Source organism: Thalassophryne amazonica, chromosome 17 (genome assembly GCF_902500255.1).
Source record: "Thalassophryne amazonica chromosome 17, fThaAma1.1, whole genome shotgun sequence".
Lineage (NCBI taxonomy): Eukaryota > Metazoa > Chordata > Actinopteri > Batrachoidiformes > Batrachoididae > Thalassophryne > Thalassophryne amazonica.
The window spans coordinates 2,498,218-2,513,200 of NC_047119.1; the positions used below are offsets into that span (position 1 = coordinate 2,498,218).

General features: G+C 43.7%; 1 protein-coding gene across 1 annotated transcript in view; it reads left to right on the plus strand.

Annotated features, from left to right (window-relative positions):
• Positions 1-14,983, plus strand: part of ttc28 (tetratricopeptide repeat domain 28) — a 284,301-nt gene that overhangs the window by 253,517 nt on the left and 15,801 nt on the right. The window contains exons 20-30 of the mRNA XM_034192530.1: positions 4,188-4,415; positions 5,327-5,498; positions 6,811-6,942; positions 7,066-7,207; positions 9,535-9,714; positions 9,793-10,361; positions 10,451-10,698; positions 10,866-10,990; positions 11,172-11,249; positions 11,340-11,499; positions 13,558-13,634. Of these exons, the coding sequence (XP_034048421.1) occupies positions 4,188-4,415; positions 5,327-5,498; positions 6,811-6,942; positions 7,066-7,207; positions 9,535-9,714; positions 9,793-10,361; positions 10,451-10,698; positions 10,866-10,990; positions 11,172-11,249; positions 11,340-11,499; positions 13,558-13,634 (2,111 nt within the window). The remainder of the gene's footprint in view (positions 1-4,187; positions 4,416-5,326; positions 5,499-6,810; positions 6,943-7,065; positions 7,208-9,534; positions 9,715-9,792; positions 10,362-10,450; positions 10,699-10,865; positions 10,991-11,171; positions 11,250-11,339; positions 11,500-13,557; positions 13,635-14,983) is intronic.

Below are 14,983 nucleotides of genomic sequence, written 5' to 3' on the forward strand. Positions count from 1 at the left end.
AATAAAACTACTTAAAATTAAATATGATCATTATTTAGAAATTGCATAAATAAATATATAAAATTAAATGTGATAATTATATGTATATAAGTAAATATCTAAATACTTTTGTAAATATATAAACTTAATGGTGATCATTTTATTTTGCTCCTGTCAAAACACATTTTAATTTTTTTACACACACACACACACACACACATATATATATATATATATATATATATATATATATATATATATATATCCATAATGATATTAAAATATGACATTAAAGTAATAAGGAAACTACACTGAACAAATGAATGTTTTTGTTATGGTTTGGGCTGGAGGAGCCGAGTCAAATTGAACCGCAGCAAGAAACATAAAACCAAAACGTAAAGTACACAACAAATGCACAAACAAATATGGAACTAAAAGACAACATGCAAAAATTATAAACAGCTCAAACATGGATCAGATAACAAACTGTGTAAAACCTGAATCCTAAGTCACAGAAAATAAGCACAGAACTAACAATGGAAGGGAGTGAACGCAGGAGACAAACATGACCAACCAAGAAACACAAAAAGAAACAGATCAGTATGAATAATAAGGACAAGATGAACTGTGAACAGGGAAGACATAAGGACACGACCAGAGCAAAAACAACAACATGAAGAACTTGGTATTGAGGAACATAACAGATGCACAGACAGCAGGCTCGACCCACAGAATAACACACACATGCAGGGGAGCGCACACTACTTCAGACTTCAGACAAAAAAGGGCAATTATGTTTACTCTCCAATTACCTCAGACAAGATACAGCAATTAATCCACAATTATTACTTGTTTACCGTAATAATGGCACACATCACAATTAAAGACAACACATATACATTTGACATTGTTTATGTGCACTAAACTTGAAGCAGTCCATCATCCGAATTGAGGTAAAGTGGGTGAAGGCTCCTGCAACTGGAGTCACGCCGCCACTAGCTTGGGGGGAACGGGGACCTGCTGCAGCTTAAAATTGCGCAGCCCCCGGAGGGGGAAGGGGTGGTGTGAGCGGTGGCCGGGGTGGGGTAAGTGAAGGGAGAGTGGAGGAGATGCGACCGCCCTCGTCGGAGTCCCAAGCTGTAATCTAATACGGAGAGCAAACACACACACACACAGCATAAACACGACACAGACGCACATAGGACTCAGACACAAACTAGAAAAACAGACTCACATTTACATCAGACAGACTCAGCCCAGGGGCACACACACTCACACACACGGAACCCACACAAATGAGGAGGACATACACAATACATAGACATAAACTCAGACAGAGACAGAACACTACAGGAGCCCACACAGGAGAAAAAGGGAGGATACACACAAAACAGGACACAGGAAAATCCAAAATACATACCAACACAACCGACACACACACAACAGTTTTTTGTACTGAAAAATAAGATATTTTATATAAAATAACAGATTAAATTGAATGAACATATTAGTTCATGGATCTTATTCCTCTTTATATTTCTAGTTCTGTATTTATTTTATTTGTGCTTGTAATCAATTAGCAAGAGACCCCAGAGCATAGAACAACACCATTGGTGGAGTAAAACAGTTTAGTCTGCAGATCAGACACAGAAATGATCAGAGAACACAGCACCAGAAGTCCGTAACACAGAGTAGTCTGGGTGGGAACAGGCAGAGAGATTTGTCAAGGATAGGAGCTCGTGGCTAGTACACGGCCAGACAGGCCAGTCGTTAACAATATCTGTGACAGAAGCAGCAAAAAAGTAATCCAGGTAAACATGGTGATGGTAAGAGTTCAGTAAACAAATATATAAAGTGACAAATTGGGAAATGACAGGCAGTACTCAAGAAACATGTAGAGGCAGCATAGGTCGGCAACAGTGGAACAAACACAAAGGAAAAACATGAGAAAGCAGGAATGAGAGCAAGACAATCTGGTACAGGAGTGTTGGGCTGTGGATGGTTAAACAGTGTGAAACTATCAATGTTGAAATTAGTAACAGGAAGTAAAGCTGCTGAAAATACACACAGAGTAGATGTCAAAGTAAAAGCATGAGGAAAAACTAACATGATGGAGGATTCACTGAAAGGGAACAAAGAGTAATCAACATGGAGGAAGAACACAAGGGATTGCAAGGAAATGGTCAATCGTAATTATAAAAACAGTTAACAAAATCCCAAAGTTTCCCAAAATACCAAAAGGCACAAAACAGACATGTAAAACATGAACCATGACAGTGTTCTAGACACTTACATTTAGTATTTTAGAAATATGCTTTCTTTCTTTCTTTGTTCCCTTTTTATACAGTACTTCCACATTTGTTTTTATTTTAATTGTGGATTAATGTCCTTTATGTTTCCACTTTTAAATGAATTTATTCATTCTGTTCCTTCCCCTTCTTGATGTTTTCACCTTTATTTGTTTGTTGTGGCACTTCAGGTTCATCTGCATAATTCTAAACATTGATGTATATGTGTCATGTCAACATCATCATGTGATTCAGTAGAGCACAATGGAAATAAATGTGCTGATTTTTTTATAAGAAATTATTGAACTGTTACTGTGTTTTGACCTGTTGACCTCAACTGAGGATGTAATGTGGTGCTGGAAGGAACACTTTGAGGAACTCCTGCATCAGACTGGCACGCCCTCTATAGTAGGGGCAGAGCTGGAAGCTGATGGAGGATTTTCATCAATTTCCCTGGTGGAAGTCACTCAAACAACACTGTAGTGGAAAGGTCCCGGGGGTTGATGAGATCCGTCCAGAAATGCTGAAGGCTGTGGGTGTGGAGGGACTGTCTTGGATGAGACGTCTCTCCAACATTGCGTTGAGGTCTGGGACAGTGCCTAAAGAGTGGCAAAGGTGGGTGGTGGTCCCCATACTTAAAAAAGGGGGACCAGAGAGTGTGTGCCAATTACAGGGGTATCACACTACTCAGCCTCCCTGGTAAAGTCTACTCCAGGGTGCCGGAAAGGAGGGTTTGGACGATAGTTGAACCTCTGATTGAAGAGGAACAATGCGGGTTCCGTCCTGGTTGTGGAACAACCGACCGGCTCTTCACTCTCACAAGGATCCTGGAGGGGGCCTGGGAGTATGCCCATCCAGTCTACATGTGTTTTGTGTACTTGGAGAAGGCGTATGATCGTGTACCCTGGGAGATACTGTGGGAGGTGCTGGGGGAGTATGGAGTGAGGGGGTCCCTTCTCTGGGCCATCTAACCTCTGTAGTCACAAAGCGAAGTCGGACTCGTTTCCTGTTGGCTTCATCAACCTGTGACGTCCAACACTCACTGGATCAGTTCACAGCTGAGTGTGAAGCGGCTGGGATGAGGATCAGCACCTGTAAATCTGAGGCCATAGTTCTCAGCAGGAAACATGGATTGCCTACTCTGGGTAGGGAATGAGGTCTTGCCCCAAGTGAAGGAGTTCAAGTACCTCTGGGTCTTGTTCACGAGTGAGGGGACGGCGGAGAGTGAGATTGGCCGGAGAATCGGCGCAGCAGGGGCGGTATTGCATTTGCTCTACCGTACTGTTGTAACGAAAAGGGAGCTGAGCCAAAAAGTGAAGCTGTTGATCTAATGGTCAATCTTCATTCCTACTCTCACCTATGGTCATGAGGGTTGGGTCACGACCAAAATAACTACATCATGGATACAAGCGGTCGAAATGGGCTTCCTCAGGAGGGGGGCTGGTGTCTCCTTTAGAGATAAGTTGAGAAGTTCAGTCATCCATGGGGAGCTCGGCGAAGAGCTGCTGCTCCTTCACGTTGAAAGGAGTCAGCTGAGGTGGTTTGGGCATCTGGTAAGGATGCCCCCTGGGTGCCTCCCTAGGGAGGTGTTCCAGGCATATCCATCTGGGAGGAGACCCAGGGGAAGACCCAGGACTAGGTGGAGAGATTATATCTCCACACTGGCCTGGGAACGCCTCGGGATCCCCCAGTCAGAGGTGGTCAGTGTGGCACAGGAAAGGGAAGTCTGGTGTCCCCTACTGGAGCTGTTGCCCCTGTGACTCGATCCTGGATAAAGATGAGTGAGTGATGAGTGTTACTGTATTTTATAAACTATTTTAATTTTAGGAACTCAAATATCTGTCCCGTGTCAGCATCAAGGTGTTTTGATTCCTAATTGTCTCACTGCTCTCTGTTGTTTGTTTTCGTTTTCGCTGTCAGGCCGTCATGATGAAGCTCTGGCGATAGCAGAGCGAGGTCGCACTCGCGCCTTCGCCGATCTCCTGGTCGAACGCCAAAAAGGAAGTCAGCAAGCAGGACGTAGTGACCCTTACTTCCCAGTTACTGTGGATCACATCCTGGAGACGGTGAACGGGCAGAAGGCCGTGGTCCTCTACTACTCGCTGGCTGGAGGTTTTCTGTACAGCTGGCTGATATGTCCAGGAACAGGTACCACCCACCACACAAATCCTCACCACATTTAATCAAAACATTTACCCTATAAAGATTTTAGAGTTGATTTTATGTTTATTATTTAAATTTTTTTTTGTTTTATTCTTTATGTATTTTATAATACGTATATATGTTATATTTATATTTTAAGCTTTTATTTTTGTTTTTCATACTTGTTCAGAGTACTTTACTACTTTTCAAACCTTATAAATTCATTTACACTATTTGTACTATTTAATACTATGTTTTATTAGTGTGCCTCTACCGCCTCCTTCAGGTCAACATGGTCACTTTGCACAACTGTATCTCAAAATCAAAGGCAGATTGAGAAGTCAATTAAAAAAAAAAAAGAAAAAGGGTGACAGGGCATCCGTTTAGTGTTTGAATACCAACTTCACTTCTCTCAGATTCTGAGAATGTTTCAAACTGATTAACACGAACAGTCCAACGTTTCTTCAGTGAGCAATTTACAAACAAACGTGTGTCGTAGTTTTTTGAGGTTACTGACAAATGTCCAACCACCAATCTTCATATCAGTTTTCACAAGTTTTCAAGTATTTCTGTTAAAAGTGTGAAATGTGAAAATGACTTTATCGTGTTCTATACATCTTTGAGAGGAAGTGATCGTGTCTCAACCTCAAATCAGAAGGAAGGGATCCTGACAGGGTTGTGTGAGTTTTAAGAATTCGAGGGGATGTAACTAGAATTTAGCACAAAACCATTGTGAAACAATCAGAAAACAGTTTTTTCAAACTCAGACTTTTCAGAGTGCCTGAATTTTGAACAGATGAACCAAAAGTGTTAAAATCTATTCTTAGCTCTACTTTTTCCATAAGTTTGAGTCGTATGAACTCACACACAGTGTGCGCTCACTGGTTCATGTTCCTCCTGATTCACTGCTGCAATAGGTATTGTGAAGTTCAACGAGGTCTTCCTTGGAGAGGCAGGAGTGGAGGTACCTGAGTTCCAGGATGATGTTCCGAGCACGTCTGGAGGAGGAGCCGATGTAGGTTCTCAATCACTGGATCAGTACATCTCCAACGCCAGAGAGGCTCTGGGCGTGGACAGCCATGACAGCAGGTGATGACAGGATACAACCCGCTGATGACAGTCGTTTTTGGTGCTTTTGCCTGACTTTGACCTCATGACAGGGTTTTTTTTTAATTCCACATTTTGTTTTGCTAACAGCAGAAAGAGAAACAAGCAAAGGACCCGTACTCACTCTCAGGCTTTGGTTGGCTCCACACGAGTCCTTTTTAAATCTCAGCCAATGTTCCATCACACAAATTGCTTCTTAATTTCCTGTATAAACCTGTGCAGCAGCCAGCAGCAGCTCAGTGTCTCCTTCATGTAGATTTGTGTGTGTTAACCTGCAGCTTCAATTATTTACTCTGTCATACTATGTGTTATGATCATGAATTCTGCAGATCCACTTCAAGAGGGGCCTTTATAATGTGTTGCTTTAAAATGCATTGACACAGATCACGCCAGTTTGTGTGATCCACAGCACCTATGTCCAGGCTCATTGAACCTGGAAATGGTTGACGATGTGCCGCAGCTAGTTGGGAGCAGGAATTTTAAATTCAAAGTCAAATTTATTCATTTTTATAGCGCCAATTCATGATGACATCATCTCAAGGCGCTTCACACAACATAATAAAAACAGAAAAAACTGAATGTTTGTAACATGATGAAAAAACTTGCAGACAAGCCATCGTATTCCAGGTTTAGAAAAGAAAAAAGAAGACATCACATTTACTAGCCAGGATAAGGACCAGTGTACTGTAATCTGCTGCCAGGACTAAGGCCATAGCTCAGTAATAACATGGTTGTCCTCATGTCCTGCATCAAATTACCCTTGATCAAGTCCTGTCCTGGGTATTTAATCTGCAGGTGGTCCCCAATCTGTAGATGTTTCCCAACAGGGTTGTTTTCAGGATTGGTACTCCAGCCACTGTGAAAACATTCCCTCGCTTTGAAACTACATAAGGGTGTTGCTATGGCGCAGCCCCCACTGGCACAGGCCAAACACCCTCCACTGGAAGCAGGTTTTTCAAGAGAGCCAGCACAAGCAAGTCATATCCTGTGCTGCATTAAGTTAAATGGAACAACTTTCCTTTTAATGTGCTTTCTTAAACTGTGGTTGGAAGGATTCGACAAACTTCCCGTATCAATAAACAAGAGCGGCTCAACAAACTCAGTCAAATAATAAAAAGGCAAATACAAGTTCCATGGAGATTGATAATTCTCCATTTGATGTTGAGTCGGAACCAAACTGTGCAGATTATGCACCACAACAGGATTTATTTGCGACATGAAGTGCAGGTAGTGCATCAAGGAAGATAAACAAACAAACACCATAAACAACACAAACTGTTCATGTGTGTTGCAGAGTTTGTTCGAGCAGCGAGACGGACAGTGAAGCTGGAGATCTGTTAGAACAGCAGTATGACGATCTGAATACCAAACTCGCCGACCCCACCGGCTACCTGCGGATGGTGTCCAGAAATAATGTCTTTAACAGGTTAATAAAGAGTGCGACACACAAACACCAGATACTGGACACTGATTGGACTGATTTTTTTTTCATGCCTTTGACTTCAGTTATTATTGTGTTAAAATATTAAACCACCGTTGTCTTTTGCAGAAGCTGTCGGAGTATGAGGAGCGTGCACAGCGCCACAGTGTCACCAGTAAAAGACGCCTCATCATCTTCGCCTTACCGACCGTGTACCATCGACAAACCACTACGTGCCCTTTATGACTTACTCATCGCCCCGATGGAAGTGGTACATGCCTGTTAGGTGTCTTTCAGCTTCACAGACAAAAACCCAACCCACTTTCCAGATGACACAGACTTTTATAGGAACGGCCCCGTGATTGGCTGTTTCAGCCGCTGTGTCTCCACTGGGCTGATGAGCAACCAGTCTCGTACAGCTGCGCATGCAGTGCCAGCCAACATCTAATGCCAGCTTTAGCTGGCAAGTAAATTTTAATCTTAAATGCAAGGTGACAGAAAAGTTTGCGTGTTAGCCATCGCTAGAATCTAATGTTAGTGCTCAACTCAGAAAACAAAAACCAGTTGTAACTAAAACATCTGTATTTCACTAATTGTGAATTACTCCAACTTCTCATCGAGGGATGGTAACTGAAAAGTGACAAACGGGACCTGGTGCTAAATTATTACAGAGCAGAATATTGATAAGCCCCGTTCCTAAACAGTACTGCTTTCAGTACTGGAGAAATTAAGAAAATAAGTTCAGAGCTCTGTCTCTCTCTCTCTGTCTCTGTCTCTCTGTCTCTGTCTCTCTCTCTCTCTCTGTCTCTCTCTGTCTGTCTCTCTGTCTCTCTCGCTCTCTGTCTGTCTTTCTGTCTCTGTCTCTCTCTCTGTCTGTCTTTCTGTCTCTCTCTCTGTCTGTCTCTCTCTCTCTGTCTGTCTCTCTCTCTGTCTGTCTTTCTGTCTCTGTCTCTCTCTCTCTGTCTCTCTCTGTCTGTCTCTGTCTCTCTCGCTCTCTGTCTGTCTCTCTCTGTCTCTGTCTCTCTCTCTGTCTGTCTTTCTGTCTCTGTCTCTCTCTCTCTCTCTGTCTGTCTCTCTGTCTCTCTCTGTCTGTCTCTCTGTCTCTCTCTGTCTCTCTCTGTCTGTCTCTCTCTCTTTCTGTCTGTCTCTCTGTCTCTCTATCTGTCACTCTCTCTCTCTCTCTCTCTCGCTGTCTGTCTTTCTGTCTCTGTCTCTCTCTCTGTCTGTCTCTCTGTCTGTCTCTCTCTCTCTGTCTGTCTTTCTGTCTCTGTCTCTCTCTCTCTCTCTGTCTGTCTCTCTGTCTCTCTCTGTCTGTCTCTCTGTCTCTCTCTGTCTCTCTCTGTCTGTCTCTCTCTCTTTCTGTCTGTCTCTCTGTCTCTCTATCTGTCACTCTCTCTCTCTCTCTCTCTCGCTGTCTGTCTTTCTGTCTCTGTCTCTCTCTCTGTCTGTCTCTCTGTCTGTCTCTCTCTCTCTGTCTGTCTTTCTGTCTCTGTCTCTCTCTCTGTCTGTCTCTCTCTCTCTGTCTTCTCTCTCTCTGTCTGTCTTTCTTTCTCTGTCTCTCTCTTTCTCACATGTGCACGTATACAGAACTGACAAAAGCAGAGTCAAACATGTGGCTGCATGTGACTGTTCAGTGGTCTACAGAAAATCAAGCATTGTCAACTGTATTTTTTATTTGAATAAGAATAATTAGAACTTTATTAATCCTCAAGGAAACTGTGTTTGTTTTTCTCCAAAGGTACGGTAAGAATACCGCTAAAGTACAGGACTGATAAGCAATGCTGCTAAAAGTAGTAGTACTGTTAACCATACCTGTCCCTGTCCTCAGTGTCCTCCACTGCAACGTTTGTGATCAAACAAAGCAGCGAGTCTTTTGTCCCACATTTTTGGTGTGTATTGGCTCTATGTGGTTGTACCCCTTGTTGGTTTTGTGGTCGGAGCCACTTTTGTTATGTTGGTGTGTTCCTTCAGACAGTTGTGGTCTTACTTCACCTTTGTAAATTATTCTCGGTGCTGTTTTGTGGTGTGTTCAAGGCATCACATCCTCGCTGCTCCTTGTCCATCAGGAAGAAAGCCCCCATTGTCTCCGTCTCCTTGCCAGGCCATGTGTTGTCTCCACTCTCCGTTCTTTCATTTCTTCTGCTCGCTGGTGGAAAAATGTTGCTTGTTGTTGTCGTCTTCTCCTGTGGGAGTTTGACCAATCAGCATCAACCCCCCCCACACACACACAAAGATACGACAATCACCTTTCAGTGACCGTCTCTACAGAAAGGTGTCCGTACGTTCCTGTGGTGGAAATGTGCCATTTTTGTCATTCTACAGAGCAGGTAGTTCAGCGGATAATGAGTTTGGCTACGGATGTGCAGACCTGGGTTTGATTCCTGCTCATGATGCCTGTCTGTGCCTTTATGCAAAACACTTCATCTGCATCATCCCACTTCATCCAGCTGTAAATGGATACCAGCTCTGGCTGGGGAAGTCACCTGTGATGAGCTGGTGTCCCGTCATGGACTCTCATTCACTTTATGCTGCAGAATCCAGAGAGAAGCTCAGACACACACTGTCCATAACTTAATTCTTTTTGTCATTTTGTTCTAGGGCCTAATGCACAGTAGCGGACCGGTGGGCAGACACAGACAACTTGTACTCGTGCTGGATGGAGAATTGTACCTGATCCCATTTGCCTTGCTCAAAGGCAGCTCCTCTAATGAATACCTGTATGAAAGGTTTAGTCTCATTTCTGTCCCTTCGTTAGCCAGCCTGGGAGCCACGGGCAAGGTAGGGTAGATATCTAGTAACCGTATTTGCCGTTGACACGAGTGTAAATGCAGATGTCTAACTTGTTTTGATCCACAGGCTCATCCTCGCCGTGGAGGTTTCCTACCCTGCTCAGACGGAGGAGCAGTGGCTGCAGTGGTGGGCGCGCCTCGTCTGCCTCCCAGTGTGATGGACCGCTGGCTGTGGGGGCCATTACCTTCAGCCCAAGAAGAAGCTCTTTGGCTGGGGGAACAGCTGGGGTGCCACCCCCTGACCGGAGCCAACGCCACCAAAGAGCGTGTGCTTGCAGCTCTGAGTCAGGCCGAGTGCGTTCACTTCGCAACTCACATATCCTGGAAGCTGGCGGCTTTGGTGCTTACCCCCAACCAAGACGAAACAGCAGGAGAGGGGTCCAGTAACCGATCCAACGCCAAATCACCGTGTGGTGCTTCTACAACAGATGAGACTGTGGATCCTAAAGGACCGCTGAAACGTTCATCCACAAAGACTCACAGCACTGCAGAGGGAGGGGCAGAAGAAACCAGCGAGGACCAGGAAAGTGTGTGTGAGATGGAGAACGTGTGTGATAGTCCAGCACTTCAAGACTTCCTTCTCACTGCCGCTGACGTACTTGACTTGTGCTTGATGGTCAAATTGGTTGTCCTGAGGTAAAACTCTGCAGCTGTTCTCAGATTTAGAGTTTGTGACATCTGAGGGGATGATCCGCTCACACCGCCTTTAATTCCTGCTCCTCCAGGATGTTCCCAGAGTCCAGCAGCAGGGTGACAGCAGACGGGCTGGTGGGTTTGACCCGAGCCTTCCTGGCTGCAGGGGCTCAGTGTGTATGTGTGTCTCTGTGGTCAGTCCCTGTGGCTGCCTCCAAATTGTTCACACATATGTTCTACACCGCCCTGCTCAACGGCACAAAAGCCAGTGCAGCTTTGACTGAAGCCATGAAGACTCTGCAGAGCAGCAAGCACTTTTCACACCCCTCAAACTGGGCTGGTGAGCACAGAGACAGTCACACAGCAGCACCGCTCACAGCTGGGGTTTGAACCGTTGACCAAAACACCGTGTTCAGTGTCGCTGTCACGTGAAAAACAAAACCTCTTTGACAGACATCCAGAGTTCAGGTGTCTTTAATGTTCCCGTTTGTGTTTCATTTCCTTCAGGTTACATGCTGATTGGCAGTGATGTGAAGCTGAACAGTCCCATGTCCCTGGTTGGCCAAGCGCTGACAGAAATCCTGCAGCACCCACAGAAGGCCAGGGACGCCCTCAGAGTACTTTTACACTTGGTAAGGTACTTTCACACAGAAAAAGCTGTTGGTGGGTGATGTCTTTGCCTTTATCTGCGTCAGCGCCCAGCAGATCCAGAGGTTTAGGTTATGTTTTATTTACGTTACATTTTCCTCCTTTTTACATCTGAGCATTGTGATCAGTCATCATGGTTTTCGCTGGCTTTTGTTCTCTCCACAGATTGAGAAGTCTTTGCAGCGCATTCAGAGCGGTCACTGTAACCCAATGTACACATCGCAACAAAGCGTTGAGAAGAAGGTCTGTGCACACTAGTTTGCTACTGACTTTGGTTTCATGCCTCACATGCTGCACCTCCTCTGCTCACGTCCCGTGTCTTCTCTGGAAAAGGTCGGTGGTGTTCCCGGGTGGCAGGCACTTCTGTCAGCTGTGGGATTCCGGTTGGATTTCTCAGGCAGTGGTGCTGGTCTCCCTGCAGCAGTTTTCTTCCCCACATCAGACCCTGGGGACCGGCTGCAACAGTGCAGCACCACTCTGCAGTCCCTGCTCGGTACCACATCAGCTACACAATTCAAAATGTTTCAAAGTTTCAGGTTAATTTGGATGTACAGTACAACTCACATATAATGGATTCAGGTGGACCAGCGAATTTTGTCTGTTATAATCGAAATCCATTATATGTATAAAATGGACAAAATCTGTTATACGCCTGGAACCGATTAGTTAGAGTCAGGAGGCGCCGAACAATCTACAGGGAATCCTGAATCTGACCTGTCTCATTTAATGACCGGGTCAAAACTTCACCTGAAAAAAATCAACGCCGGACTTAAATAAGCACCAGACATTATGTGCATTAAAAAGATTACATTTGGTCAAGTCTCTTTTTTCTAAGTCCGTTGCAGATTTTGTACCTTAAAATCCTAAAGCCTGATTAATGCTTCTACAACTCTGTAACTCTGTGGCCAAGCAATGATGTTGAAGTGTGCGTTAATCTGTATTACACAGTGTTGTATGCATGTTGTTGCAGGCAGAGAGGCGTGCACAAGCATGTGCACATTGCACTTTATACGTATGTAAATACAAACACCATCACCATATACCACAGTACTAATTCCATAACAAATTAGTGTGTGGTAGAGACGGATGATTCTGTTTTAGAAACTATGAACGACAGCAGCTGCAAGAAAGAAAAAAGAAAAAATTGTGCGACTCTGAAGGACTCAACTTCCGAACAACCACAGTGGCTGTAGAGAGCAAAACTATTTTTCTGTGCTCAGTAAGTGTCTTTCTGTGTTTGCTATTATCCACGTGAACCAAAGAATAATGTCTCTCACTCAGGTTGTTAATTTTTTTTTTACCTCACTTGAGCACAGAATGCACAGAGCAGACGTACACATAATGTGCACACAGACTAACACCTGCAGGTCCATTCAGGTCTGGGAGCATGCACTGGTGCCACACGTTACTGCATCCATCACGCTGCAGAACCACCTTTGGTCCTGGACGGTAACTACCCAGAGAGACAACCTGGGCCATCTTTCATACGTGTACGCTGGGCTGGGCAAGTGAACATCAGCTCTGTCATCTCAGAATTTAGAAGTGGAAAGTTACATGACATCCAGTTTTCAGTGTGTTCAGCCTCCATGCCTGCTGGTCATATTGAGAAAATAACCACCTGTTAAGTCCCACTCACGCCTAACTGCCTAACTGTGAATTATAGATTCTCACACAAAATGGGGAGGTGATGGTCTAGTGGTTGGGCTTGAGATCCTCGGTTCAAATCCCAGCCTGACCGGAAAATCAATAAAGGCCCTTGGGCAAGGTCCTTAATCCCGTAGTGTCTCCCAGTGTGTAGTGAGCGCCTTGTATGACAGCACCCTGACATCGAGGTGAATGTGAGACATTATTGTAAAGCACTTTGAGTGTCTGATGCAGATGGAAAAGCATTTTGTAAATGCAGTCCATTTAAAAGCGAATATATTAATTTATATTAATTAATAATTTGTAAACAGTTACAGTGATATAATTTCCATAACATTTAGTAATAATAAGTTAAATTATACTGCACGTCAAGTGCATTTTTTTGTGCATTGGATTATTTATATATTTGTTTATTGTACTTTTCTCTATTATTTAACTTCTTGGGAAGTCTTGTCATGTCTTTAAAATTATTCACATTAACAAACTTTTTCTTGTTTGTTGTTTGTTTGTTTAGTGAAAAACTGAAATCAAACTGTTCAATGAGAAACCAGTGACTAAGAGTGAGCGAAGATAAAATAAATAAAAATGATAAATGACTCAGACAATTACAATGCTGTGCCTTATATGTACGACACCATTAATTCTTTGTGATTCAGTGACTCCTTAATATATAGTTCTGAGTGACATTTACATTTGATCACTTCTGTCCAAAACTGAACCAGTTTGCCCTCAACTAAAACGCAACCTTTTACCCATAATTATTTCTGACTGACTCCAAGGTGGCGTGGCCACGACAATCATTATATACATGACTTAAGTTGCAATAATAATCACAATAACTGAATAAACATCAAATGAACACTTAGAATAACGGAACAGATCTGATTACCTCCTTTTGTGTTCCTAGGCCTTAGTCCCCCGGCCCTGCAGGCTCTGTGTAAACTGGTGACAGCGTCTGAGGCTGGAGAACAACTCATTCATAAGGTACCTCCTCCACCTCGTACCGCTGTCACACATCGGCCACCGCACACATCATCATCATCATCACAGCGCACATCATCATCATCACAGCGCACATCATCATCATCACAGCGCACATCATCATCATCATCACCGCACTCATCATCATCATCACCTCACTCATCATCAACATCATCATCATCATCACCGCACTCATCATCATCCTCATCATCATCATCATCACCGCACTCATCATCAACATCATCATCATCATCACCGCACTCAATCATCATCATCATCACAGCGCACATCATCATCATCATCATTATCACCGCAGTCATCATCAACATCATCATCATCATCATCACCACACTCATCATCATCATCATCATCATTATCATCACCGCACTCATCATCATCATTATCATCATTATCATCACCGCACTCATCATCATCATCATCATCATTATCATCACCACACTCATCATCATCATCATCATCATTATCATCACCGCACTCATCATCATCATCATCATCACCACACTCATCATCATCATCATTATCATCACCGCACTCATCATCATCATCATCATCACCACACTCATCATCATCATCATTATCATCACCGCACTCATCATCATCATTATCATCACCGCACACATCATCATCAGCATCACCACACACACATCATCATCATCATCATCACCACACACATCATTATCATCATCACTGTACATATCATCATCAACAATGTCGGACTCTGTAGTTTTCTCTGGGCCCCTCCCCAATCGGACCGGGAGTGACATGTTTAGCCGCATGTTCTCCTTGAATTGCTGGCTGTCTGAGTGGTGTCCAAAAAATGAGGTGGGCTTCATAGATAATTGGCAAAGCTTCTGGGGAAAACCTGGTCTTGTTAGGAGAGACGGCATCCATCCCACTTTGGATTGAGCGGCTCTCATTTCTAGAAATCTGGCCAATTTTCTTAAATCCTCCAAACCGTGACTATCCAGGGTTGGGACCAGGAAGCAGAGTTGTAGTCTTACACACCTCTCTGCAGCTTCTCTCCCCCTGCCATCCCCTCATTACCCCATCCCCGTAGAGACGGTGCCTGCTCCCAGACTATCAATAACCAGCAAAAATCTATTTAAGCATAAAAATTCAAAAAGAAAAAATAATATAGCACCTTCAACTGCACCACAGACTAAAACAGTTAAATGTGGTCTATTAAACATTAGGTCTCTCTCTTCTAAGTCCCTGTTGGTAAATGATATAATAATTGATCAACATATTGATTTATTCTGCCTAACAGAAACCTGGTTACAGCAGGATGAATTTGTTAGTTTAAATGAGTCAACACCCCCGAGTCACACTAA